This window comes from Ochotona curzoniae, unplaced genomic scaffold, assembly GCF_017591425.1.
Source record: "Ochotona curzoniae isolate NIBS_2020 unplaced genomic scaffold, NIBS_Ocur_1.0 contig_430, whole genome shotgun sequence".
Taxonomy (NCBI): Eukaryota; Metazoa; Chordata; class Mammalia; order Lagomorpha; family Ochotonidae; genus Ochotona; species Ochotona curzoniae.
In genome coordinates, this window is record NW_024466219.1 from 16,157,939 (window position 1) to 16,184,119 (window position 26,181).

At 54.6% G+C, this 26,181-nt stretch overlaps 1 protein-coding gene across 3 annotated transcripts in view; it reads left to right on the forward strand.

Annotated features, from left to right (window-relative positions):
* Nucleotides 1-26,181, forward strand: part of RASSF5 (Ras association domain family member 5) — a 60,412-nt gene that overhangs the window by 11,005 nt on the left and 23,226 nt on the right. The window contains exon 2 of one of the 3 annotated variants that reach the window (XM_040985563.1): nt 13,000-13,109. In XM_040985563.1, the coding sequence (XP_040841497.1) occupies nt 13,000-13,109 (110 nt within the window). Of the gene's footprint in view, nt 1-12,999; nt 13,122-25,344; nt 25,726-26,181 lie in introns of those variants that run through there. The other 2 variants (XM_040985562.1, XM_040985564.1) reach the window with 2 other exon arrangements.

Here is a 26,181-nt window from a genome sequence, read left to right on the forward strand (position 1 = left end):
GAAATCCATTAACGAGCCCCAGCGCCAGCTTGAGCTGTGGGTAACCCATCACTTCTGCTGTCTGCTGAAACTTTGGACGCATCGATTTTCAGACTCTGGAGCACAACTGACAAGTGAGGCTTGGGCCAGCTCCCTCCTGTAGACTGCTGGGGGCGTCTTATCTTATCAAGCTAAAAGCCCCAGGAATAGAAAGTTTTCCACTGGGGGGAGACGGACCTCAGGCAGGAAGGCACAGGCTTTGGTCAGTTGGTGCTAGAGTCTGACTGAGGGCCTGGGGCCTGTTGAGGTGACGTGAGACCCAGAAGCCCCCTCTGGGGCCTTGTGCACTGCCCTCACCCCTGCCCCCCACACACTGGGCACTCAGTCCCTGACGCCCAGCTGGGAGAGAAGCTATTGATCTGCTCCGGAGATGACGGAGGGCCGGGCAGAGCAGAACCGGGCTGCTGCCTGCTTTGGGATGGTCACAGCACGGCTGCAGCGGCTCTTCCGCAGGCTTCCCCAGGGCCACTCGCTTTCTGGGAAGCTGCTGACCCTGCACAGACTCCGCACAGAGGCCCCACGCCTTCCTGGTAGGTACACACAGCGCATCAAGGCGGGGTGGGAGTGGGTATATGCTGCACTCCAAGGGGCTTCTGACCTGGCAAGCTGCTGCGTCAACGATGGCACCTCTGGCCGTCCCTTCTCGCCTGTTGTGGTTCAGTAAGGCGCCACCTTGGGGTGGCCACTGCCTTCTCTGTCTTGAGCACTGATCAGGGTGGGAAAGATCCTCATTTGAGGAAGGGAAAGGTGCAGAGGGCCCTGGTAGACTTAAAATTGTCTTACTCCTCTGTTTCTAAAGAAAGGATGCAGAAACCTACGAAAGACCCTGAGGGGTGGCAGTTCTGGGGTCCCCGCACACCTGAGTCCCAACATGGCCTTCTCTCTGCTGGGCACGCTGCTCACAGCCTCTTTTATGTCTGTGGTGTTGTCTGCCACATTCAGAGGATTCCCACTTCTGGGCTCATTCTGCCCAGGTCCCTGTGTGCTGGCCATGGAAAGGCCTTAGTGTGTTGAGCGGATGAGGCGGCTCAGAGAGGTAAGGCCCTCCGCTGAAGGTCATTGCCAAGCCCCGAGGCCTTTGCCACTGAGTTCTGCTGGTTGTACTGACCTTAAGTGCTGTTTTTAGAATTTGAAAAACAGAGAGCAAGCTTGCTACCACTCGCTGGTTTATCCTCTCAAATAGCTGTGATGGTTGTGCCAGACTGGGTTGCAACCAGGAGCCGGGTACTCGATCCAGACCTCCTGTGTGCATGGGAGGAACCCAATTACCTGGAACATCTCCCTGCCTCCCCAAGCTGCCTGTTAGCGGGAAGCTGTGTCAGAAGCTAAAGCGGAATCGCATCAGGCACAGCAGGGTGGGACACAGGTGTCTGACCCGTCTTGCCAGACGGCTGCTCTTTAACCATTGCAAATCCCCAGAGTACGCAAGCTATCCATGGGGTTTCCTATTCCGTTTGTCTCCACACTCTGTCCTATACATTCAGAAATCCAGCATGGATCTGGGCGAGTCACATTTGCTGAAATGCCATCTCACGCTCCATTTTAGAAGTCAAGTTTAAAAAGCAATATGATCTTCTCAGGAAGGCCTTTGGCCCTTGGGAAGCAGGAATTTTTAGATTAGCCAGACCTGAAGCCCACTTGGAGATAAATAGTCTTCAGATAGCCTGAATCCTGCATTCTCGTCCACAGCTTGGTATGTGCTGTGACCTTTGCTGAGAGGAGTTAAATGCTGAGTTCAGTGTAAATGCTTGCTGGCATTCTTGTTCATTTTCTCTTCCCCAACCCCCTCTAAAAATTACTCAGTGCATCATTTCCTTTGTCCTCTGCTATTCATCCCAGGGAGTTATAGATTTAATAAAATCAATCAGGCCTGGAGTGGCGGCATTCAGGTCAAGGCTGGGACTGCACTGCGGCTGTGGCATGCTCGCTGGGGGTTAGCGTTTGCACTTAATTGATGGAGAGAAGGAGGGGCCCCTGGGGCTGTGGGCTCTGGGCTTCTGGATCAGCTCCAGGGCCTCTGTGAGCACCTGGGCTGTGCCTTGTGAGAAGGGAAACTTGAACCAGGCCGACTTGGGTCTAGATTCTGGACTTGCCATGTTCTGGCTCGTAGAGTTGTCTTCGTGAAAAATCTACTTTGCGGAGCTTCACTTACTGCAGGTCTGAAATGGAGCAGAGAATCCCAAGTTCACACTTGCGTCAAATGGGTTAAATGTGATGTTGGATGGCAGATGGTCAACTCAGCTTTGGCACCCAGCAAGCCCACCTTCACATGAGGAGCTACTGTTGCCACCAAAGAATACCCTGTCCCCCGACCCCTTCCCTGGAGAGGACTTCTGACACCTGCTACCAACCTGCACAAGTTGGTTCTTTATCATAGCTGGGCCAAGGTGGGCTACTTGAGTCCGAGAGAGAGAGAGAGAGAGAGAGAGACCGGGGCTTGGAGGTTGCCCAGGCAGGTATCGAGGACAGATGTAAAATGCTTATAGTCATCCCCTAGAAAAATTCATCCCATCGTGGAATTGGCCATATAATTAGCAGGTGGAGCTAGATGAGCCCCAGGGGCAGGGGAGCATCATTAGGCAAGAGCCATACATCATCTTAAAAGGCTGTGAGGGGTCAGCAGCAAGCAGGGCCTGGCTTTGCAGAAGTCTCCAGTGGTCTGGGCTGCACCTGAAAGCAGGCCTGTGTGTGTCTGCAAGCAAAGAGGGCCTCCCACGTCAGCTGTTGACTTTTCTCTTCCTGCAAAAGTTGGCTTTGTCCCCTGGGTAGCCGTCAGTACCCTGGCTGCCAGTGACATCAATGCAGGTGTGGAAAAACCAGTTGGAAGCAGGAACCAGGTTGTTCCTTAAGGGGCTGACCCTGTCTGCCACTGGCCTCCAACTTCCTCCTGGCACTCAGTCAGGGCATACCTGGGCATACACATTTGTCTGCGTGTGCATTTGTGGCCACACACCTGCCCAGCTTTATTTGCTGTCCTGCAGTCTGCATGTGCCTTCAAACCCACTTGGGGTCTTTGGAGTCTAGGGGACACTTCCAAAGACATACTCAAGGTCACTGAGCGGCTGGGCTGCCCCTTGCCCCCACTCAGAGATGGTGTCTGCTTTAGAAAACAGCCAATGTGGCCCACAGCACTCCGGCAGCTGCTCTGCCTGAGCCTCTGTCTTCCAGAGGAGCCCCAGACACAGGCAGAGGGGTCCCAAGCCTGGGCCGGGGATCTCCACTGCTTTATGTCGCTTACACCCTAGCGGAGTGACAAGTGCCTAGGGCAGGGAGGGAGGCCCCTGCCGAGAAGAGTGTAGGTTCTGCTGGCCGTGGCCTCATACACTGGGCCTTGTCACTCTCTTGGCTAGCTGTGTTTAAGCCAGCTGTCCACAGCATCTCAGATCATTGTTCTCTGATGTTCTCTGGCAATCGAACTTCCCCACGGTAATGGCGAACACAGGCTTTGTCTGTCCTGAGCCTCCCTGGGGTAGCCAGCTGCCCTGGCACAGGGCCTGACCTAACAGGGCCCCCATAAATGCACGTGTACAAATGAGGGCACGCACAAATAAGAACCCACTTAGGAGCCAGGCAGATGTGGGAAGATAGGAGATGTGCCTGCGTGTGCAGGGCTCACGCTCTCTGGCCTGTGCCTTGCGGCTGTGAAGGCTTAATTTGCTCATCTCTGCACTTGTGACTGCAGGGCCACAGCTGAAATACAGCCTGGTCCTTCTTGGCTGCAGCCTCAGAGTGTGTAGATGAGGACTCCACCACATGCACTTGCACTTGAGGATGGCACTCTGTTTTGGGCTATCTGCTCTTGTGACTTTTTCCAAAAGCTTGCTCAGCTCTTGGGTTCTCAGAGACGCTCTGCATGCAGGGGGCCACACTGAAGGCTGTGGACTCACCCACCTTTCCCGCTGCCTCCACTCCATCCCCTGCTCACCCCTCTCGTCTGTCACCTGTCCTGTGTGGGGGTTGTGGCGGGCACCCCCAGGGTCAAGGGGTCAGTCACATGGGGTGGTCTTTTGAAGGTGCTCACAACCCTACAAGGAAACAACATATAATGTCAGCTGAAAGAAGGGTTAAAAGAGAGAACTGGGAAGACAGGCTATCAGAAGGCTGACTCCAACAAACACAGAGCCTTACGTGGGCGTGATGTTGGCAGCCACGCAATTGGAAGGCAAATATAATATAGGAAAAGCTAGGAGTGTGGGGCAGACAAAGGAGACAGGACGTGTGTACTAGCATCATCCAAATGTGTGTGTGTGTAGGGCAGGGAGCTGGAGAGGATTAGCACACAGTGACACCCTAGTACATGTGCTTGCAGTGTTACACGTTTATGCACAACACTCAGGGCAGGGTGGGAGCACCCCCAAAGAGCCAAGAGCCCTGAAACAGGCCTCAGCCCCAAATTGCTGGGCACTCGGCTGGCACAGCTCCTTGCCTCACCAGCCTGAACCGGCCTGCCCTCTCTGCCTGCACCTGCCCCTCCCTGCCCCACCCCAGTGCACCCAGTCGGCCTACCCACAGTGCCTTGCCTTGCATTGCTGGTGCCTGCAGCACAGGGCTGTGTGGCTGGGTGGGAAAGAGGTGATTAATGAGCCAAGCCAGAGGCAGCCCTCCCCCACCCCTACCCTTACAGGCAGGGCTGCTGTTGAATGGCATGTGTGTCTGGGAGGAGGACACAGGGCCCATGTCCAGCTCTGGGCTCAGGGACTGCCTCTTAGATTCCAGAACCAAGGCTGTGGAGAGAATGTGAATGTGTTATTCTTGGTCCCACAGAAATATCTGGGCAGACATGTTGCCTTCCCCTCCCCACACACAGATTACTCAGAAGTGCCCGCGGCTACCTGTCCCATCCCTGCCAAGGGTAAAAGCAGGAGAAGGCTGGGGCCAGAATCCCCAGGTGGTCTCTGCGTGACTTTCTCACGCCACAGGGCACCACCCATATTTGTAGCACTTTCTCTCGCCAGCCCTGCCCAGAAGCCCGCCCACCTAAGCTCTGAGGTACATGGGAACGGGGCGCCTGATACAGACTAGAGCATGTTGAGGCATGGGCACACAGTTCCCAGGCGTCCCATTGCCCACCTCACCCTCCATGGCTGGGGCCGGCGTGCTCTGGCATTAAAGTCCTGGCTGCTGCCTTCCTGTTGCTGCCTGCCCCCCCCCCACCCGCATCACTCCACCCCCCGGCTTGCTTGGGGGCTGCCTGGACGTGTAGCTGTGAGCTTCCAGGCCTCCTGGGGGTGATCTGACTTCAACAGCGAGGAACACAGTATCTGAAGAGCAGGGTTTGCATGTGGGTGCTACCTACCACCCTTGCTAGTTCAGCCGGGTGGGTGGATGATATGGAGGTCATGTTGATGCGGGCAAAGGCTGCAGACCTCCAAGCCTGATAGCCACACACCCATGCCTCCCTGCTCAGCAGCAATAGCGCCTTCCGTGTGCCCCTGCCTCACTCTTCTATGGGCCCGTTTTAGGCGGGAGTGGTGGGAGAGGAAGCAGGCCAGAGGTGGGAGTCCTTTCACCTGAAGGCTGCCAGAGAGGCCTGGAAATGACAAACTGCCGCTATGACATCGCACGCAGAGGGGAGGGAAGTCTGGTGTGCAGACTTGCTGAAAGTGACAGGTGGCAGTCATGGAGCACCTGCCAGGTACCAGACCTGGCCCTGGGCACTTTCCAGACTTTCTCTAATCTGGGCAACAAATTGCCTAGCAAGAAAGGCAGGATTACCCCTGCCATGCAAACCAGGAAATGGAGGCAACGCCAGTTCCCTATGCACCTGACCCAACTGCTCTGCATGACTTAGGGGGCCTGATTCCTCCCCATCCCCACCCATGCTCTCAGAGACCCCAGACTGCACTCCACCAAGTGCTTCCAGGACCCAGCCCATGTGAGGACTTCTGAACATCAGCTGATGAGTCAGGGGCCTGTCTGGGAGTGCTCAGAGCTCCGTGGCCATCCTAAGGTCACAGGGAGTGGAGCTGTGGGGCCTTTGGGAATAAAGGAGGCTGTAGGCTGCTGCCTTCTGGAGCTTGATCCTGGCCTCACTGGTGACATTGGTCTAATTAGCTCAGGACGAGACCCTCTGGCTGCCGCCCAGGGCCTCCAGAGTGTCCCAGATGTGGTTGCCCTGAGACGCAGCAGTCATGATCAAGAGGTCATGCTGGGTCAGGACTGGCAGACAGGGGTTGGTCCAGAGACTCCGGGGCCCTGAGAAGTCTCCATGGCTATGTGACTTGGCTTAGAGCAGAGCTGTGAACTGGCCCTTCCCAGACCTTCCGAGGGTGAGGCAGAGGCTTCTGGAAGAAGAAGGGGGACATTGTCCCAGCTACCTGCTAGGGGCAGCACCCCACTGCCCTCCACATGTGCTCTTGGCAACAGACCAGCCTGACCCTGAGCCCCAGGAGAGCCCAGCCCCTGGCATCAAGCAGAAGAAAGAATGAGGACCAGAGCCACCAAGAAGGATGGACTAGTGAGTGAGAGGTCAGAGCCAGCAGGTGCAATGGATTCCCTGTTCCCTCTCATCACCCCACCAATGCTGCTGCACCCAAGCTCGGAGCAGCTCAGCCTGTCCAGGCCTCAGCAAAGCTCTAGAGTAGGACTGGCCCAAGCAGGTTGAAACTCACAGGTGGATGTTGGAAGCAGCTTTAATTCAGCATGACCACTACCTGGAGGTAACCAGTTTTTATTCACATGAATTCTGCTTTTCTGTGATTCCTCTGAAGAATCCTATGCAAGTATCTGCCATGATAGGGACCAGGTGACAGCACCTGCAATCATCACAGTGGGAGTCCATGGCTTTTGCTGCTTCCTTTGTAATCTTTGCTCCGTTAACAAAGAATATGCATTTGTGGGGAGAATGTTAGCTGTCTGTAGCGTGAGGAAAAATGCTTGAAGTCTCGTCACTCTGCAAACACAAGCCTTTCTTGCAGGCCCCCTGTTGTTTGTGGAAGCATGTGTGTCTTACGTACTAGGGGTGATATTATAGCACTGTCATCTTTCAAAGCCGTGGACATATTCCCATATTGATCAATATGAATATGCATATTCATTTTATAAAATAACTATGTGGTCTTTTTTGAGATTTATTTTTATTATAAAAGCAGATTTACAGAGAGAAAGATCTTTCACCCACTTGTTCACTCCCCAAATGGCTGCAACAACTGCAGCTGCACCAATCCTAGGCAAGGAGCCAGGAGCTCCTTCCAGGTCTCCTATATGGATGCATGGTCCCATGGCTTTGGGCCATCCTCTGCTGCTTTCCCAGGCCACAGGCAGGGAGCTGGGTGGGAAGAGGAGCAGCTGTGACACAAACCAGTGCCCATATGGTATGCCAGCACATGCAAGGAAAGGATTTAGCTCTTGAGTCATCCAGCTGCCCCTGTAGTCTTCTAATTTTAAAAAATTATTATTATTTAAATGATGTTTACATAGTCAATCAGGGTGGGAAGGATTTAGGGTTAGGAGAAGTAGGTGTGATCATTGTTTCCAAACTTTTAATTTCTTCTTCCCATTTCTGGGGGAAGGAAGAAATAAGGGGAGAGGCTGTACCCAGCCTCCCAACCATCCCAGTTCCTGAAGATGGGGAGAGGCCACCTGATGTCAACTCAGGGTCACAATGTGGGACACCCCCCGAGGGTTCTGCCCAGGGGGATGTGAGAGTTTGGAAATGCTGTTGATCTCACCAATCTATGGATGAGGAATCTCTTCCAATGTCCACTGGCTGACACAGTCAACCTTAGAGTCGCCATTCGCAGAGATACTGGTGTCATCGTTTGGCTGGGGTTGTTGTCCATATATGTTCTATTCTCCATTCTCTGTTATGGTCTTCTATTTTAAAACATGATGGTGGGGCCCGGCATGATGGCTCAACTGATTAATCCTCCACCTTTAGGCAAGGTGTATTTATACCAAGTAATATGCTCTGGGGATAAACTCCTGCAGGAGACTAGCCCTACCTTCTCATTTCCCCACATCCTTTGCAATGCCTGACATAACTAGCCTTGGGTGACAATTTCCTTTTCTGAAACTGGAGCAAAAATTTACAAGTTCAAGCATTGTAGGGGTTAGGAATTCCCCAGGGGAAGGCAGAGGTATTTGTCCAAGGTGGGCAGGGCCACCCCTCATTGGGCTCTGGGTTCACCTGGGGCTTACCCCTTCAGTTCCCTGGACCCCAGGGCCTCCCTTGCTCTGACTGGAGTTGAGGGGTGAGTGGAATACCTGAAGATAGACTAAGACCTTTTCCATTAGCACTGGGTTGAGGTCTGGAGGGTCAGTGGGTGCCCTTGGCCTTCAGTGTGGTGATGTCTGATGCTACTGCCGCCAGTCAGGCGGGCCTCTAGCTGAGGCTCCTGGAGCTCTTGCTGTGTAGCTATTGATCGTTCTCTCAGCAACTCTATCACTTCCATCTGACGAATGAGGAAACTGAGGCACATGGGGCTAGTGTGCAGCCTGGGGTCAGGCCAGCCTTCTCAGTCTGACCTCTCCAACAGAAGGTGCCAGCCCTTCCTGCCATCCTCCTGCTGGGCCCCCTGACTGCTGGATGGTAAATGGGCACTGAGCCGTGGGCTGGGCAGAGCAGGGGTTGCAGATGTTACAGCCGGGAGGGAGACTTGGAGGAGGCAGTGTGGTTGCAGAGGCAACTGCCCATCGATGGCACGAGGGCATGAGGTCAGAGGTCAGATCTTGAGGCCAGAAGGAGGGGGCCTCCCTGGGCCGGGGGACAGGCTGTGAAGTGCAGGTGGGAAGGGCAGGCCTGGATTAGCCTGAGCCGGACAGAAACCTTGTGGGTTGGTCTTTAAGCTGCTGTGGCTGGGCTGGCTCAGAGACCCTTGAAGGGAGTGGGGGAACTGCAAGGATTGGGGATCCTGAGGATGGAGCAAAGGAGGAAGCGGGAAGCGGAGGACTATCCCCCAGCTAGAACGCCAGGGTCAGCTTTGCCTTCCTGTGAATTCTCATTTCCCAGTGTGCATTGCTTCTCAGAGCTCCCTCTAGTGTTGAAGGTCAACAATGCAGCACTCTTCCCCACCCACAATCACCCAGCACCTGCAGGGGTGATCCTGAAGCCCCACCCGCACCCAGCCTCTCTTTTCCTAAGATAATAAGGCTTCATGTGGAAGTTAGACACAACAAGAGATTAACAACTGATAGTAAAACTCATTAAAGCCTGAGGTAACTTCCCTCAGAGCACAGAACTGGCCACACAGTCTGTTCTGTTTCCCGGTTCAAACACAGGAGGCTGGTGTTGAACAAGTGAGGGGAAGGGGCTGCCTGGAGGCTGATCCTCTCCAGGAAGATGTAGGGGTACCCAGAGCCTGGGCTGCTTCCCCGGGGTATAGCAGCCTCCATTAGTTGAGCTGGCAGTGAGGGATTGCAAGGGTGAGGGGGCTTGCTGGAAACCAGCTTCCTAGCGTGTCCTGCCCTGCCCTCACGCTCCGCACCAGCCCAGGCTGGAGGAGGGAGTGTGTGGCAGAGGCTTGGCCTCACTGCTGCATCTCCTGGGCAAACCAGGGGTGAAAGGGCTTCGATGATCTCTTATCAGAAGAATGCCTCTGGTTCGGAAAATCCAGCCTCTCTGGTTCCTGGTGGCAGGTCCACCTGCTTGTGTGTGCTTGGCTGTTGGGGTGGGGCCCAAGCTGGCTTGGGCAGCAATGGGGATTGAGAGGTTTGTAGGCAGGTTTGTCTGCAGAGTGAAGGGACAGCACCTGCTGTGTCACCTGCGCAGGGTTGAAGAGGAAGGCATGAAGCCTTCTCTGAGCACGGGTTGCCGTGGCTTCTAGGCCTGACCCTTCCCTTGTTCAAGGTCTTGACCTTGGTGGTGATCTTCTGGGACTGGGAATGCCCAGAGCAGGGCCAGTAGAGGCAGACCAGTGGTCCCAGACTCCTGGCCCTGCCAATCTACTGCTGACTTCTGGAGCCTACATCCATTGGACACTTCCAACTGTTGGGGGATTGGGGCTCTGTAATTCCAAGGTGGCCCAAGGGCTGGGTTGTAACCTGATTTGTGATTACACTTAATTTTTTTAATGATTTGCAGGGCCCAGCATAGTAGCCTAGTGGCCAAAGTCTTCTCCTTAAATATGCTGGGATCCCATGTGGATGCTGGTTTGTGTCCCAGCTGCTCTACTTCCCATCCAGCTTCATGCTTATGGCCTGGGAAAGCAGTTGAGGATGGCCCAAGACCTTGAGACCCTGCACCTGCATGGGAGACCTGGAAGAAACTCCTGGCTCTTAACTTGAGATCAGCTTAGCTCCAGCCATGGGAAGATAGACAATAAGACAGCCGGGTGAAGCTGGGGCCCATGGCTGGAATTCTGTGCCAGGTGGCTGAAAGAGGCAGGGAAAGGAACCCACACATTCTGGGGGTGCGTGGCCCTGCCAGCAGCCCCTCACTACCATGTGTCACCTGCTTCCTGGTACTTGGCCACAGTAGCTGTAGGAAGCCAACCTAGCCGGGGAACTGGGGATGGGGGAGGGGTCCTGTCTTGCGAAGCAACCTTAGCACTTGTCCCCATCATGCCTCATTAGAGTCAGCCGCTACTGTTTCCCATATCAGAATGCCAGTTCAAGTCCCAGCTGCTTCACTTACTACCTAGCCTGGGAAAGCAGTCCGGAAGGGTATAAGAGCTTGGGTCTCTGCCACCTGTGTGGACACCTGGATGTAGATCCAGGCTCCTGGCTTTGGCCTGGCTGAGCCCTGGCTGTTGCAGACATTTGGGGAGTGACCCAGCAGATGGAAGACCTTGATTTCCTCTCTTGTCTGTTTCATCCTTGCCCTGTGATAAGCTCTACCTTTCAAATACATCTTTGTGGGAGAGAGAAACCCTTGGACCTTGGCTCCCTGATGTTGCCTGTTGGAAGTGAGATGCTATCCCACCTACTCAGTACTGCCACAGTCCCCCACAGGGGCACCTGGCCCAGCTCCTGCTGAGGGCTGTGGGGCACTGAGGAGGACCCCAGGGTTGGGGGGATTGGCAGTCCCTGGAACACACTGTGGCAAGAGCATGGTGGTCTGTGGACCTTAGCTCCTGGGTGCTTCTGCAGCATGGTCTTGTCTTTGGGGTCTCCCAGCTGGGCCTGGCTGCTCACCGCACCCCTCAGCCCTGCAAGCTGTGGCTTCTGTGCTCAGAGCCAGGCACGGAGGCCCTGACTTCATCTCTGTGGGCCCCAAAGTCCTAGGCTGGGCGTTTCCAGGGCCAGGAAGCGTGGAGGCCAGCCGCAGTGGTTTTGCTCTGGTCTGTGATTACACAGTCTGACTGCACAGAGCCATCTGCCAGCTGCTGTGCCCTAACCCTGTCCAGCTCAGCATTGGCCCTGGGGGTGGTCCTGCTGAGGTTTTGGTGCTGTGCTCAGAGATGGAAACTGAGAGAGACAGACATGGGATGGAGCGCCTGTGCCAACAGCACAGAAACTGGAGGGGGGTATTTACTGGTCTCACAGAAACTGCCCGTCCCGCCCAAGCCCATGGCTGCTGCTGCTCACTGTGGCATTGGCAGAGCTTCCAGTCCTGCCTTCGCCTCCTTGTTCCACTTCTTGGCATCCCTGAAGCATTCTTCATAACTCCAAGCATGACCAGACCCCTACAGGTGCTCACCCGGCCCGAGCCCGAAAACAATGGCACTCTGTGTGGGTTCCAGCTCTGTGCTACCCTGGCACTCCTGGGCAGTGTAGGCAGGGAAGCATGACCCATGCCTCCCTCTGAGCCCTTCACCCTGCCCCCCAAGCTGGAAGCTGTTTTTGTGCTGGGCAGGAGATCTCCCTTGCACGTGTGTGGTGCCAGCCTTGGAGAGCCGACATTACCCATTCCACACCAGGCCTGATGGGCTTCTATGTAGGAGACTTAGCAAGGCCAAGGGAGTTGGGGGCAGGGGGTTCTCAAAGAAGGGGACATGTGGGTCATCCCTTCTGGAGTGAGGGAAAGGAGCAGTCTTCCAAATACACCACCCCTGGCAAAGGCAGGTGTGACTGTCTGACTCTGGAGGAAGAAGATAGCAAGAGTTTTCTAGAAGCTGAGTCTCCCACGTGTCCAGGTGTTCCCTGCAGACAACAGTGACAACACATGCACAAGGATGGTGGCTCAGGGGAGCCCCAGTTGCAGACCCTACCCACCCCAGACCAGCTCCATGCCCCTGATTCCTGAAACTGGTTGGGGCTGTGGACCACGAGGGCAGGTGGCCACAGCTAACCCCACAGCCATCTCTCAGAGCTCCCGCATGTGGCTGCTGGCAGACCTGCATCACTTTGGCCTACTGCTTTGCCTGCTTTGGACCCTCCCCCTGCTGAAGCTTCTGGGAGCTGGGAGAGCCTTTGTGAAAGCTGGTGGGCTGTGTGTCACTGGGACCTCACTCTTCCTCTCTCCAACACTAGGACTTAACATTGCTTCTTTCCTGGACATAGACACTGACAGTGGGGTGCAATTATGCATGTGGGTGGCTTCAGCTGGGGGTACAGCAGTATCCCCACATTTCTAGGCTAGGCAGGTCGGAGGACAGTGGCTTCCCTTCCCATGGCCGCAGATGCCTGGTCTTGGGCAACACACGCCCTTCCCATACCTGGAGACAACCTGTGCCACAGATAGGTGTGGGGAAAGCAGGTACTCCTCTGTCTCACAGATGGGTAAACTGAGGCCCCGGAGAGCAAAGCCTTTTCCAGGTCCATGATCCCTGGAGATGCATGCTAAAGTGTGGAGAGAGACCAGGCTGCAGTCAGATGCTCTGACTCTGAGGTGGTTGGAGTTTCCTGGACCCTCATTTCCTATCTGGAATGCTGATTGGTGATCACATAAAGGAGGGCAGGTGGATGCTGTTGCACAGGAGCAAAACTGTCCATCATGGTGGGATCCCTGCGCTGCCTCCCACGCCTCCACTTCATCCCCTGCTCTCTGCTTCCTGTTGGCAGCTCCAGGCAGCCTGCCAGGCTGTTTCTCTGGAAGGAAGGAGGTACAAGCCCTAACCCCCTGTGGTTCTTTCCTTGCAGACTGTCAGTACACTTGCCACCCGGAATGCCGCAGCCTGATCCAGCTGGATTGCAGTTGGCAGCACAGCCCACCAGGAGATAGACCCTCTCCGGAGAGCACCCTCGCCCAGGTAGGCAACACAGCTCGTCGCCCAGGCTTGAGGGAGGACCCGCAGGAGCCCTGCACCTCTGCCTTCTCTCCTAGGAGCTCTGATGGGGGTGGGGGTGGGGAGCAAAGTGGTATATGTACCACCAAGTGTCACAGTCCTGCATGTGCTGGACACCAGCATCCTCTTCTGGCTGAGTAGTCTGCAGACCTGGCCCTTCCTTAAGGCCTTGCTTAAGGCACCGAGAGTGGTCACCCCAAACAGCTGGCAGACACACTACGAAGTGCCCTGGAGCGCTCGCCCAGAACAGAGCTGGATCTGACCCTAGTCCCCAATGGTGGGCCTGGCTGAGGGTGCAGTGCAACCCTGGGCAGCCTCCTGAAGGTCCCCAGGGGTGACCCAGGCAGTGGCCCAGTCGCATTGTCCTGGCCTCTCTGCAGCAGCCCGGCTGAGTCAGCGGGCAGAGCAGCCGCGCCAACACTCCGTCCCTGGCCAGAGGACCAGGAAATGGACGTCTGAAGCAGCCCTTGGGTCTGGATTTTGCAGAGGCACTTGAGCCATAATGTATCTGAACTTTGACATCTAGGATTTAGACTGGAGACAGAAGTGAACAGGTATTGAACCCCGCATTGAACAAGTATTGATCAAGTATCGACTGTATGCCAAGCACTTGGTGTGGGTGCTGTGGACGGGGATATGATAAATTACGCAGCTCAGTCCTTGGGGAGCTTATATCCTGGAAGGAAAGGCAGAATACAGTCAGAAAGCGTGCACTGTCACATGGTAAAAGGGTGAACCATATGACTCAGGTACATTGTATCTCTGCTGGGAGAAATGACGAAGGCTTCCCAAAGGAGGTGACATGTCATCTGAGCCTTCCTAGGGTGTGTCAGAGGCTGATGGTTGAAGGTTGCTGGTGAGGGAGGGACGGAGCGGCCCATGAATCCCAGGTGTCCTCCATTTCTGCATTTGACAAACATGCCAGGCCTGGGAAAGCTGCAGGAGCAGCGATGAGGGGAGCAGGCCTGGGTCCTGGCTGGCCCGTGCTGACAGGGCTGAGAGGGCGAGGCTCTAAACGAGCCCACCCAGTATCCAGGTGGGAAAAGCCCAGGGTGCTGCAGGAGACACTGATGGGGGACCCACATTGTTGGGGATCCCCAAACAGCCCCCAGTTCCTGTAGTCACTGCACCTGGCTTGTTCTGGCCCCAGCATGTCATTGTGTACCAGCCCCCATCCATTTCATTTTTGAAGAGACGCATTTATCTATCTGAAAGGCAGAGTTACAGAGGGGGGAAAGACCCAAAGAGAGAGATACAGAGACAGAGATCTTGCCTCCGCTGGTCCATTCCCTAAATGGCTGCAATGGCTGGGGCTGGACCAGGCTGAAGCCAGGAGTAGGGACCCCACTAGGAATCTGTCAACCCTGCCCATTTTCCATCCTGGAGCCTGGATCTCCTCTTGGAGTCTTTGTTCTGGCTGTGGTCTCAAAAGGGGGTGGGTTTGGTTTTTTTTTTTTTTGCCAGTGCCATCCCTGAGGACATCTGGCAGCAACTTTGGTCCTCATGCCTGAGGAGGGACGCTCTCCCATCTGGGGCGGAGGCAGAGGATACGACCGAGGGCTCTGGGAGGTGCCTAGCAGCCCGTCATGGCACCTAGTAGCCCCCCATAGAAAGAGCATCCCATCCAAATGCCCATGGTGCCAGATCGAGAAAGTCTTCTCTGGAGCCAAGGTCATGAGGTTCGCTGCCTGCGCTGCCCTCTCCTTAGAACATTTGAAAGCTACAGCAGCTTCCCTGTGCCGGAGAGCAGGGTGAGTGGCTGCCAGAGGACCCTGTCCCAAATACACCTGCCCCTGCAGTAACCTGGAGCAGGGAGCTACAGGATCCCCTTCCCCGCTCTTGGGCGTGGGTGGAATGCGCTCCCCACAGGCTGCCATGTTTGCCTTGGACAGGCCTGATTGCACGCGGCCACAGACCTGGGCATGACCAAGCTTCCTTCAATAAAACTTGGGCCTCGCTCCAGGCTCCTTTGCCTATTGTAAAAGGCTCGTTTGTGCTCGTTTCCTCCTTGGCTGGACTCTCTGTTGACGATCAAGACAGAGCTGTGTTTCCCCTTGGAGTGGCCTGAGCCAGGCGGTCTGGCGCGTGCTGCGGCTGGCACTCGCTGGGGTGCGGCCGGCGCTGAATTCAGCCTGTTGTGGGGTCCGGGGGAGGCAGTTGGAATTCGTTCTCCTGGCTGCTTTAAAACAGAGAAGATCATCGATCGTCCATGCAGAGGACCACTCCTCACCGCATTCTCATACGCTCTTCCGGTACATTCATACATTTTTAAGCACATGGCTGAGATCATCCTATAGACGAGTATTTGGTCTCAACCTTTTAAAAGCAAGAATCCCTGAGTTCTGACGGCCTTCTGCCTGGCCAGAGTGGGGAGGAGAGGAGGGACAGGTGTGGGAAGAGCCGGCATAGGCGGGGAGCCCTCATCAGGCTAGGGGAATTGGTAAGTCTCATGCAGGGCAGCTGGTAGTGCTATCGCCACAGAACCAGTGGTTTTACAGCCACCGCCCCCCATCCCCCCCTCAAGCTCCATGAGGCCTGGACATATTGGCCTCTTCCTTGGGCACCCATCGTGCGACTTTCAAGCCTGCCCAGAGCCTGTGGGCGTTCAAGTATATCCCAGAGAACTCCCTGGCAGCTGGCTGAAGACCATGGTAAATTCCCCCAGCAGCTGAAGATGCTCTATTGCAAGGCTTGCCCCTCTCCCAGCCCTCAAGGAATATCTCACTCCTGGTGGTCCCTCTTCATGGTGTCATTCCCATGGGGTCAGCCCTCGGTGGCCGCCCAATGGCTTCACCATGCAGTGGGACCTCCGATGGTTCCCTTTCTGCCCCCATCTTGGGGCAGCTGGTCCCAGAAGCCACCTCTGACCTTGACCAACAACTGCTGATGCTCATACCAGCAGGTGCAGCCGGGATGGGGATGGGGCCTGGCACCTCTGTTGCTCTGGCACTTGGTACCTCGAGTGCACAGCTTGTCGGAAGCTGTGGCACCTGCTTCCACTCAAGCCCCTTGCAGCCGGTGGGTGCTCGAAGCTTCTTCCATCCCCCAGGACCTTCCTCTCTTCCTGACCCTCCAGAGGCTCTGAGAGGGAGAAATCACAAAGCTGGCTTCCAGGACCCACCCCGCTCCCCACAGTCATTCCCAAACCCCATTGCAGCCCTGGCCTTGCACAGGATTTTGGCATGTCTGTGTCCTCACTGACTTAGTCTTTATCTTTAAATAGACTCATTTTAAATCAAAGGAAATTTGACAACCTCCCTGAATCCGTGGGTTGAAGCACTTGGGTTATTTTTCCCAGCAGATGTGAGATGTGCAGTTATCTCTAAAAAGAAGAGAGAGGCTGCCAGCCTGTCCCACGTGTACTGACCGAGCCAGGTCCTGTTCTACAGTCCTCTCAGGGGCCACCTGTGGGAAGTGCTGCCCTAGCCCAGAGGTTGCGCTCACCAGGCATGGCAAGCCAGGAGGGAGCACCTGGGGTGCTGGGAAGGGAAGCTGAGCCGTCCATTCATATGCATCCCCAAGGGTGTTCTTCCCCAGGGGAGAGGGGTGTCTAGAGGGACAGGCAGGGAATAGGGTGGGGACAACTTGTGTATAAGGGATGAGGTATATCCATGTATGTATATGCTATGTGTGTGTGCACGCGCATGCAGAATGAGTCTTAAAAGGGCTCAGCAAACTGTGGAAGGAGATTTCACCGGAGCAGGAGTTTGATGAACGAGGAGAGGGAGGCGGAGGCTGCGTTTGGGTCTCTGCTCTCGCCTGTCTCTAATTGTGGCATGTGAAAGGCAGGAAACGTCCCCTTAAAGGGAAGAAAGGCCCCTTCCTGGGTGGCTGCAGAGCTCAGCTATTTATTTACTTATTTATTAATCTACTTTTATTTGAAAGGCAGATTTACAGAGAGGAGAGAGATAAAGATCTCCATCTGCTGATTCACTCCCCAAATGACCATAATGTCCAGAGCTGAGCTGATCTGAAGTCAGGAACCAGGAGCTTCTTCTGGGTTTCCCACATGGGTACAGGGTCCCAAAGCTTTGGGCCACCCTCCATTGCTTTTCCAGGCCACAAGCAGGGAGTTGGATTGGAAATGGAGCAGCTGGGACACAAACTGGTGCCTATATGGGTGCTGGTGTTTTAAAGTAGAGGATTAGCCTGTTGAACCACAACACTGGCCCCAGAGTTCTGTTCTAGCCCTGGCTGTGGAGACAAAGCAGGCGGGCCAGGACCGGAAGCAGGCTTCTAGGAGCCTCCCAGGAAGGGAGCAGCATGCCGGGGCAAGGGACAGGACAGGCCATCTCTGAGCCTGCACCCCTCATGCCCAGGGTGAAATCCCTTGGAGCTTTCTGGGGACCTGAGAACAAGTCTAGATCTGGATGAGCCTGCAGAACGCTGGGCAGCTCTGCCAGCTTGCCAAATACCAGAGTGTTGTAATGTCCTGAATCCAGGGCCAGGGCTCTGGGACTTGGGGCATGGCAAGTCCCTTCTTTTGGCTATGATCTCTGCCTAACCCCGGAGCCCAAGCCACTGTTCCCATCTACAGACAACCTTCCCTCCACTCACCAAAGGAACAGATGATTTCCAAATCCCCTGGAGGGGGCAGGGATTCCACCCCGCCCAGCAGCCAGCCCTGTGGGTGTTGCTGCCTTCTCTGCCGTCCCCATCTGCACGCACAGATACACAACCCACCACCCTGGCTGCTTGGCACCGAGCCTCGGCAGCAGCACAGCCATGGTGACTCATCTGGCATGGGGTTCTGAATTTCCTGGCTCCGGCCAGTGCCCCCTCCCACACATTCGCCACTGTCTCCATTACACCCGTCTCTGGTTGTAGACCCCAAAAGATGCCTGGTGGCTTGTTCTGGGTCGCCCTCTGCCCAACCATCACATGTTGAACCCGTGATTACCACAAGGGGGAGCAGGAGAGCAGCAAGAGAAAAAGTGGAAAAGGCAACCACTGGGCTCGGGGTTTGGGAGCAGGTGCTGTGCTTAGTAGGGGCCCCATACCTTTCAGGAGGTGCAGGTGCTGGCTCTCTTCTGGAAGGTTCCATGTGTGTCAGATTTAATTGTCGTTAACAACAGTTGCTGATATGGTTTGAGGCTAATGTTGAGAGACAGGTGTTGAAATCACCATCCATAATTGAGGATCTGCCCATTTGCCTTATAGGCTATTATTCCTATTGTTTTTAAGCGCCATCATTTTAAGATTATTCTGTCCTCTTGATTAATTGACTCCGTTATTGTTAGGAAATAACCTTCTTTATCCTTGGTAACATCCTTTGCTCTGAAATCTAATTACTATAACTGCTGTGACTTTCTTTTTGTTCACTTTTATTGATTTTTATTCTCTTTGAAAGTCAGAGAGACCGAGAGGGATCTTCCATCTTCTAGTTTACACGTGAAATATCTGCAAACAGCCAGCCAGGGCCAGGCCGAAGCCAGGGGCGCAGACCTCCTTCTGGACCTCCCGTGTGGTCAGGGACCAGGGTGCTTGAGCCAGTGTCTGCTGCCTTCCGGGATGTGCAGGGGCAGGAAGGAGCGAGGGCCTCCCACATGGGATGCAGGTGTCCGAGCAGTGACTGAACCACTGCTCCAGTGCCCGCCCCGTGCGGCTTCCCTGCTCCACGGGTCCGTGATATTGTGATATTCCTTAACTATCCTTTCACAGTTAGGCTATTTACATCTTTACACTTAAGCATCATGGGTTTCGTGTTTTTATTTTTGGTAGGGAGCAAGTGATTGAGTCTTTTTTTTTAATCCATTTGATCGTGTCACCTCTTTATGAATTAAGTCATTTGCATTTAATGTAATTATTGCTACAATTTGGTCTTAAGTCTTTTTGCTGTCTGCTTTCTATTTGCTTTCTACCTGTTTTTTTTTTTTTTAAAGATTTATTTATTTTTCATTACAAAGTCAGATATACAGAGGGGAGGAGAGACAGAGAGGAAGATCTTCCATCCGATGATTCACTCCCCAAGTGAGCGCAATGGCTGATGCTATGCAGATCCAAAGCCAGGAGCCTGGAACTTCTTCCAGGTACAGGTGCAGGTTCTTAAAGCTTTGGGCCATCCCCGACTGCTTTCCCAGGCCACAAGCGGGGAGCTGGATGGGAAATGGAGCTGCCAGGATTAGAACCGGCGCCCATATGGGATTCTGGCGCGTTCAAGGTGAGGACTTTAGCCGCTAGGCCACGCTGCTGGGCCCCTCTACCTGGTCTTTGTTCTCTTCCTCTTTTTTCCCTTCCTGCCTGCCTTTGGATTAGTTGGAGGTATTCTGTTATTGAATTTTATCTGTTGCAACAGTCTTTAGCCCCTTATTTAAAATGAATAAATAATGGCTATCTCTAGGTTTAAGGCGTACATCTTTAGCTTAGCACAGTCTATTGAGTGATATTACATCGTGTATATTTTTTGTTTTTCAAGATTTGTTTTATTTGTTTGAAAGGCAGGGCGAGAGAGGGAGAGAGAGGGAGTTTCTAAATGGCTGCAATGGCTGGGGCTGGGACTGGGCCAGGCAAAAGCCAGAAGCCAGGAGGCAGGAACCCCGATCTTGGTCCCCCCAGTACTTGAGCCATCTTCCATTGCTCTCCAGGTCACATTAGAAAGGAGCTGGATTGGAAGTGGAGCAACCGGGAGTAGAACCTGTGCTCTGATGTGGGATGCTGATGTTGCAGTCTGTGGCTTGGCCTGCTGTGCCACAGCGTAGTCCTGGCTTCTCAACATTGGTTACAATGAGCATAGGGCAGTTTTCTTCGTGTTTCTTCAGCTTGGCGTTCAATGAATCTCCTGGATCTGCGGGTTTCTGCACAACTATCAGACATTGCTTCCTCAAACATTTATTTTTATTCGTTTATTTTCATTTTTAAAAGATCTATTTATTTACTGGAAAGACAGATTTCCAGAGGAGAGACAGAGTGAAAGATCTTCTATCTGCTGGTTCATTCCACAAGTGGCTGCAATGGCTAGAACTGAGCCAATCCAAAGCCAGGAGCCAGGAGCTTCCTTTGGGTCTCTCAAACAGGTGCAGGGTCCCAAGGCTTTGGGCCATCCTCAACTACTTTCCCAGGCCACAGGCAGGGAGCTGGATGGGAAATGGAGCATCCAGGACCCGAACCGGCTCCCATATGGGATCTTGGTGCATGCAAGGTGAGGACTTCAGCCACTAGGCTATTGAGCTGGGCCCTTTATTTTCATTTTGTTTCTGGTTCACTCCCCAAATGCTTGCAGCAGTCAGGATTGGGCCAAGCTGAAGTCAGGACCCCAGAGGTCTATCCAGGTCTCTCATGTGGATAGCAAGGACCCAAGCACTGGGGCTGTCACCTGCTTCCTGCCAGGGTGCACACAGCAGGAAGCTGGATCAGGAGCAGAGGAACCAGGACTCAACCCCAGCACTCCAACCTGGGATGCTGGTGTCCCAAGTGGTGCTTAAACTGCTGGGCCAAACACCTGTCAATGAATGCTCCGTGTATGTAGGTAGTAACTTTTGAAATTGCATCACTGTTTTCTGTTCATTTACAAACAAGCCTTTACTCTCTGGGTTTCGCTTCGAAAGCTGCTGTTGCTGCATCTTCAGATACACTGATTGTTCCCTGCCTGATCTGCCTTCATCCCACTCATGTATTTCTCATATACACATGGTTTGTGCCATCCCTAGAGATTTGGTCAGATCTTCCATGTCTGTAAGTTTTGTAGTAAATAGAATTCATTGACGCTAACTCTTATTGTCTTCACTAATCCTGACATCTGGGTCCACTGTGGGTTGGCTCCAGTTGATTTCTCTGCTCACTGAAGACACGGGGAACCTTCATCTGCCAAGGCAGCTTTTGGATATTTATGATGTCATTCGCAGGCCACAGGAAATGATCCAGTTAAAAAGGAGCCTGCTTTGCATTTAACAAATTTTGAGTTCCTCCTGTGGTTGCCTTGTCAGGGTCAGGACCACATGATGGCATAGGTTTTACAGGGCCCGCGGACTGGATGTACCCCAACCCCAGTCCCGATAGTCCTGGATCCAGCCTGGCCCCCTGCATCCAGTCCTCAGGGCTGCCGATGGCCCCTGTCTGAGTTAGCCCGTTACCTGACTTTGTACAACTTGATGTGCCTGTGATCCAGCAGCCAGCTGGTGCTGGTTGTTAGAAGACATTCACAGCACTACTTTCCTTGGCTTGAAGATCAGAAGATGCAGGCTCGGGGCTGAGTTCCCCACCTCCCCGGGGAGGGAGGGGCTCCACCTGCTCTGCCCAGGTACATTGCCTTAGCTTCTAAGTCTTGAATTGGGGTGCTGACACCTGGTCTGACTGCTTCGCATGCTGGGGAACAGTGGTCTCTCACAGGGAACTTCAGAGGTAACGAGTGCCAGCCCTCCCCCACCCAGTCACCCAACTCTGCTAACCCTGGGATGGCCTGACCCCTGGCTCCTTCACAGATCAGGAGGGCTTGGTTGTGTGTCAGCAGTGGCAGGGCAGGTGGTCCGGAAGACCCTGGGAGGAACTTTGGGATATGGTGTGGTCACTGGATTAGGGACAGTACTTGTCCTGGCAGGTTAGACTCAGCATCTGTGTGTGTAACATGTGATTCTATTATGGTTATGGTTGGGCACATGAACCCATCTGTAAAGCACTTGCTCACGTTGTCGTGATGATTCAACCGTGACACATACCAGAGCTCAGTGATTGTAATGGAACCCCAGCTTGCTGCTGCTTACAAGGACTGAAGCAGGCAGGATTGAGAAGGCAGGGGTGTGTGCTGCTCATGTAACCCGAGTGCATGACCTTACAAGGGAAAGGCTCTCAGTGGGTGTGTGCTGAGTGAATGGATGCAGGTGTCAGCACCCGAGGCACATGCCTAGTGATTGTTGGATAACTTGGCTGAAATCTGAACTGAAGGATTTGTGATAGGGAAATGCCACACGCAGATCTTGCTCTTAGCAAGGGAGCCTGTGATGACTCCAGGGGATGCAGAGTTTGGAGGGGGCAGAGACAGGTACCAGGGGAAGACCTTGCAAAAATACCCATTAATGGCATTCGGCAAAGCAGGAAGGCAGAAGAGGAAGGGCAGGTGGGCTGAGGCAGGGAATCAAGAGCTCTGTGTTAGCCCTGTGCAGAGTGCTGCTGCATGGCGGGGTGGGTATTCAGTGAGCTGCTGCAGACACCCCTCTGGAGCTAACAGGAGGCAGAATTATGAGCTATGAGTCTGGCAGGTGTGGTCGATACCACTGAAATAGGTGAGGCAACACCCCTAGTGAGGGCAGAGGCACATAAAGGGAGAGAGAAAACTCCAGAAGCCAAGGGAAGACTGGGGCATGGGCACACTGAGAAAGTCGCCCCTCTTTTCCCCTCCACACGACAGCAGCCACCAATGTGCCTTCCTTCTAGGAACTGAGTGAAACGATGGGCCTTAAGCAGGTGTTAGCTATTAAACCTCTCAAGATACGTTTCCACGTGGTGTGGCACCTCACTCAGGCTTCCCGCCTCTGCATGTGTGCTAGGAGGTCAGAAGGTCCTAAGCTGGCTCTACACCCCCGTCACACCCCTCAAACAGAGCAGTGAGATCAGAGCTGCTGTGGGTACCACATCAAGCAGGAGCTGGGGCTGGGATGAAAATGCCAGTTCCTGACTTCCGTTCTTACATCACAGCTTGTCGAGATCAGGCAGAACCATCAGGTAGCTCTGGCCACCTGAGCAGATTGCACTTGAGAAATGAAAGGAGCTTAAAATAGTGTCTTCCATCATCTGGTGCGTGGAGTCAGGAAGGCAGCCCATTCATTCATCCTTTCTAAGCCCCTGCTCAGTGCCATGGACTTGGCGGCTGTAGGTCTCATCTCCTCTGCCGAGGCCCAGGGACGAGGCTGGTCAGGACCTATGCTTTGTGTGCCCATCTGCCAGAGACCTGAAAGGAGACGGCTCAGGCCTTTCCCCGCTTCACCCCTTAGCAGGCTGGCCAGTGTCACCACTGTCTCTGGCTGCAGGTGCTCAAGAGCTCTGTGGAGCCCCTGCAGCTTCAGTCTAGAATTTTCCTCCTGGAGACCTGTCGCACTGTTTGTGATTTTTGCAGACTGCTTCCCGGTTCCCTGCACCATGGTCTCTGCTCTCCTCACTTCTTGCTTGCGGCTTCCTTCCAAGCTTAGATTCCTGGATAGGTGGGCAGGGGAGGAGAAGAGACAGAAACAGGGAGTGGGCAGGCTTTGAGAGCAATGAGCCGCGATGGAGCAAATGATCTCTCAGTTTCTTGACCCATAGAATGGGCAGATACTGCTCTTAAGGTTATGGACTAGCCTAAGTGAAGTCCAAATGGATGCTAAAAGGCCTTGGAGTTGCCTTTCTTTAGCTGCCAGGTTCTCAGAATGTCAGGGCTGGCAGGGAGCAGCTCCCTGGAAGGACACTGTGTCCCTGCCTCCTTCTGGCATCAGGGAAGCTCCTGCTGAGACCTGGGCGGGATGCTGGTGACCTTGTTATTAGCCATGTGCATGACACAAAAATCTCCAATGCCTGGCACCGTGGCTGCCTCCCCAACCTCTCTGCAGGACTCCAAGGACATGGGTGGTCCAGAGAATATGCCTCTTGCTATTTCCTTAGCTATGGGGATCCCGTGGTTCTTTCTAGAAGAAAGCAAGCCTTTCTTTGCTGGTCCAGATGAAGCAGGTCAGCTGCTACTGATGCCTTGAGGACTCCTGGGAACCCCCAGCCTGCAGCACCATGTGTGCCAGCATTGCACTAGGAGGCCACCATTAGCCTCTGCTGCTGGACCCTGCCCCCAACCTGAGCAGCCTTGACTGTACCCTTTTAAAGACTGTTCCAGACAAAACCAGAACCTATCTTCAATCCCATTCATGCCAGTTCTCCCCCATCATCCCAACACCCTATAGCTCACCAGGCATACACCCCGAGTTGCCTAGCCCCCTTAGCTCCCTGCAGGTGAAGACAGCTGTTGGCATTGGAGCTTCTCAGTTTTCCTAAGCTTAGGGTGGCTCCCAGTGCTCTCATCTGTATCTGCCAGGCACCCACAGGCCTCTGGGAGAAAGACATGGTGGGAGGAGGGAGCTAAATTGGGCTGCATTTGGAAGCCTTCCTGCACAGATAGCCACCTGCACGGCGGAGGAAGGAAGGGGTCCATCCCAGAGCTGACCAGAGTTGTAGGTAGAGCTGACTGCTGGGTGGCTGTGGGCTTCCCTGCTCACGGGCCATCTGCCCCCATACACCACCAGGCTCTGAGGGCTGTGGCTTGTTTCCCCTCCAGACCCCACCAAGGCAGTACTAACCCTGCTGTCAATCAAGCTGTCATGGACATGGAGAGTTTAGGACCTGGGATCACCCAGACCAGACTCTGAGGCCCAGCATACATATCTTGCACACACAACTTCCAGCCTTAGTGGGAATACCTGAGGGCTGTTGTTGGCAGACCTAAGTGACAGACTGTGTATGTTACCTGACAAGTACAGAGGCTGTTTAGGCACTCATAGCTTCCCTTGCTGTGGGGTTGCAGGAGTCAGGGGATGGGGGGCCAACCTGGAGGGGCTCAGCCTGCACCAACAAGGAAGGCATCCCACATCCATGCCACCTGCCTTCAGGGAATGAGCCAGCTTTGATGTTGAGACCTGAGACCTGACAGAGACCCCTCTCAGCCAGACTCTCAGGAAAATGCCCAAATGATCTAGGAGGATGATGTTTGCAGGCCCCTTCCGTGTGCCCAGGCTGCCTCAGGGCCAGGTTCTGTGGGTGGGCAGGACCCAGTCCTGCATAACTTTGCATGTGATTTGCATGTGCTTGTGGTTGCCCTGCAGTTTCTTTTGGCATTTCCAAGTTAAAATACTGCTGGCTCTCCAGGCAGGCCAGATACGATTTCCTTCTCCAGTTACTTCTGCAAGCAATTGATTGACCTGGTTGCTGCAGGCCGCGGGGAGGGGGGAGAGGGCCGGGGTCCACCCTGACAGCATCTTCTCAGGTGGGCAGGAAGGCAGCATCTGCCAAAGTGAGGGTCCCCCACCCCACCCCAACCTGGTGCATCCTGACCCACTCCACCCCTGTATCCCGGGTAGGATCCGAGGTGCGCTGGCGTCGGTGGCCCAGGGCGGACTGGGGGAGGGGCGCGGTGACACCCCGCGGGCTCTGAGGAACCTTGCAGAGGAAGTGGCTTCCGAAGTGCCGTGTGTGCGCTGCACCAGGGGCAGGAAGGCGCAGAGAGGCGGGGGCGAGGGCGCGGGGCGGAGGGAGAGAGTCGGCTGGGCTGAGATGAAACCGCAGAGGCTGAACGGGGCGCCAAGCCGGGCGCAGAGTGAGGCACCGGAGCCCGGCGCGCCGGCCGACCTGGGGGCTTAGCGGGCGCCAACCAGGAGCTGGCTGCGGGACTCTGGACAGGTTCTGCCTAGCCCGACTGCTCCTGAGGCCGGGTGCCCCTGCCTGCGCGCCCAGCATCCCAGCCTGGCCCCAGCAGTGCGTGCGCTCGCTCGCAGTCCCAGGCTCCATGACGGTGGACCTGGACCGCAGCATGAGCAGTGGGTCCTCCTGCAGCCTGGACGAGGAGCTGGAGGACTGTTTCTTCACCGCCAAGACTACGTTTTTCAGGAATGTGCAGAGCAGATCTCCCTCAAAGGTAACAGTGGCGGTGATGGAAGAAGGCAAGAGCCCTTCTCCGGGTGGGGTCTAGAAGGGGCCCCTGCTCCTGGCCAACAGGCACAGTCACGGAGAAAATGGATGGGCAGTTGCCCTGAGAACTCTCATAAACTTGGGGTGGCAGGCAGAGGGTGGGACCTGGAACCATTCCGGTGCCTGCTCTCCTGTCTTCGATTCAGCATTTCCTGTCCCCAGACCTTTTCAAAATGGCTCACCCCGGGCTGGGGGCTGAGGACTGCACCGGGTCAGGCAGCCACTTGCTGCCTGCTCACCTGTGCCTGGGGGGGTCTGGGGATGACCACTTAGAGTCGCCCTCCACCTTCCCTCATCAGAGCTTAGCTAGGGGTAGGGCACCTAGTGTCTAAGAGGCACAAATACTGGAGGTTGAGACTTCCGCCTTGTGAGAAACCATCTTAAAGCAGCATCTAGCAGCTTT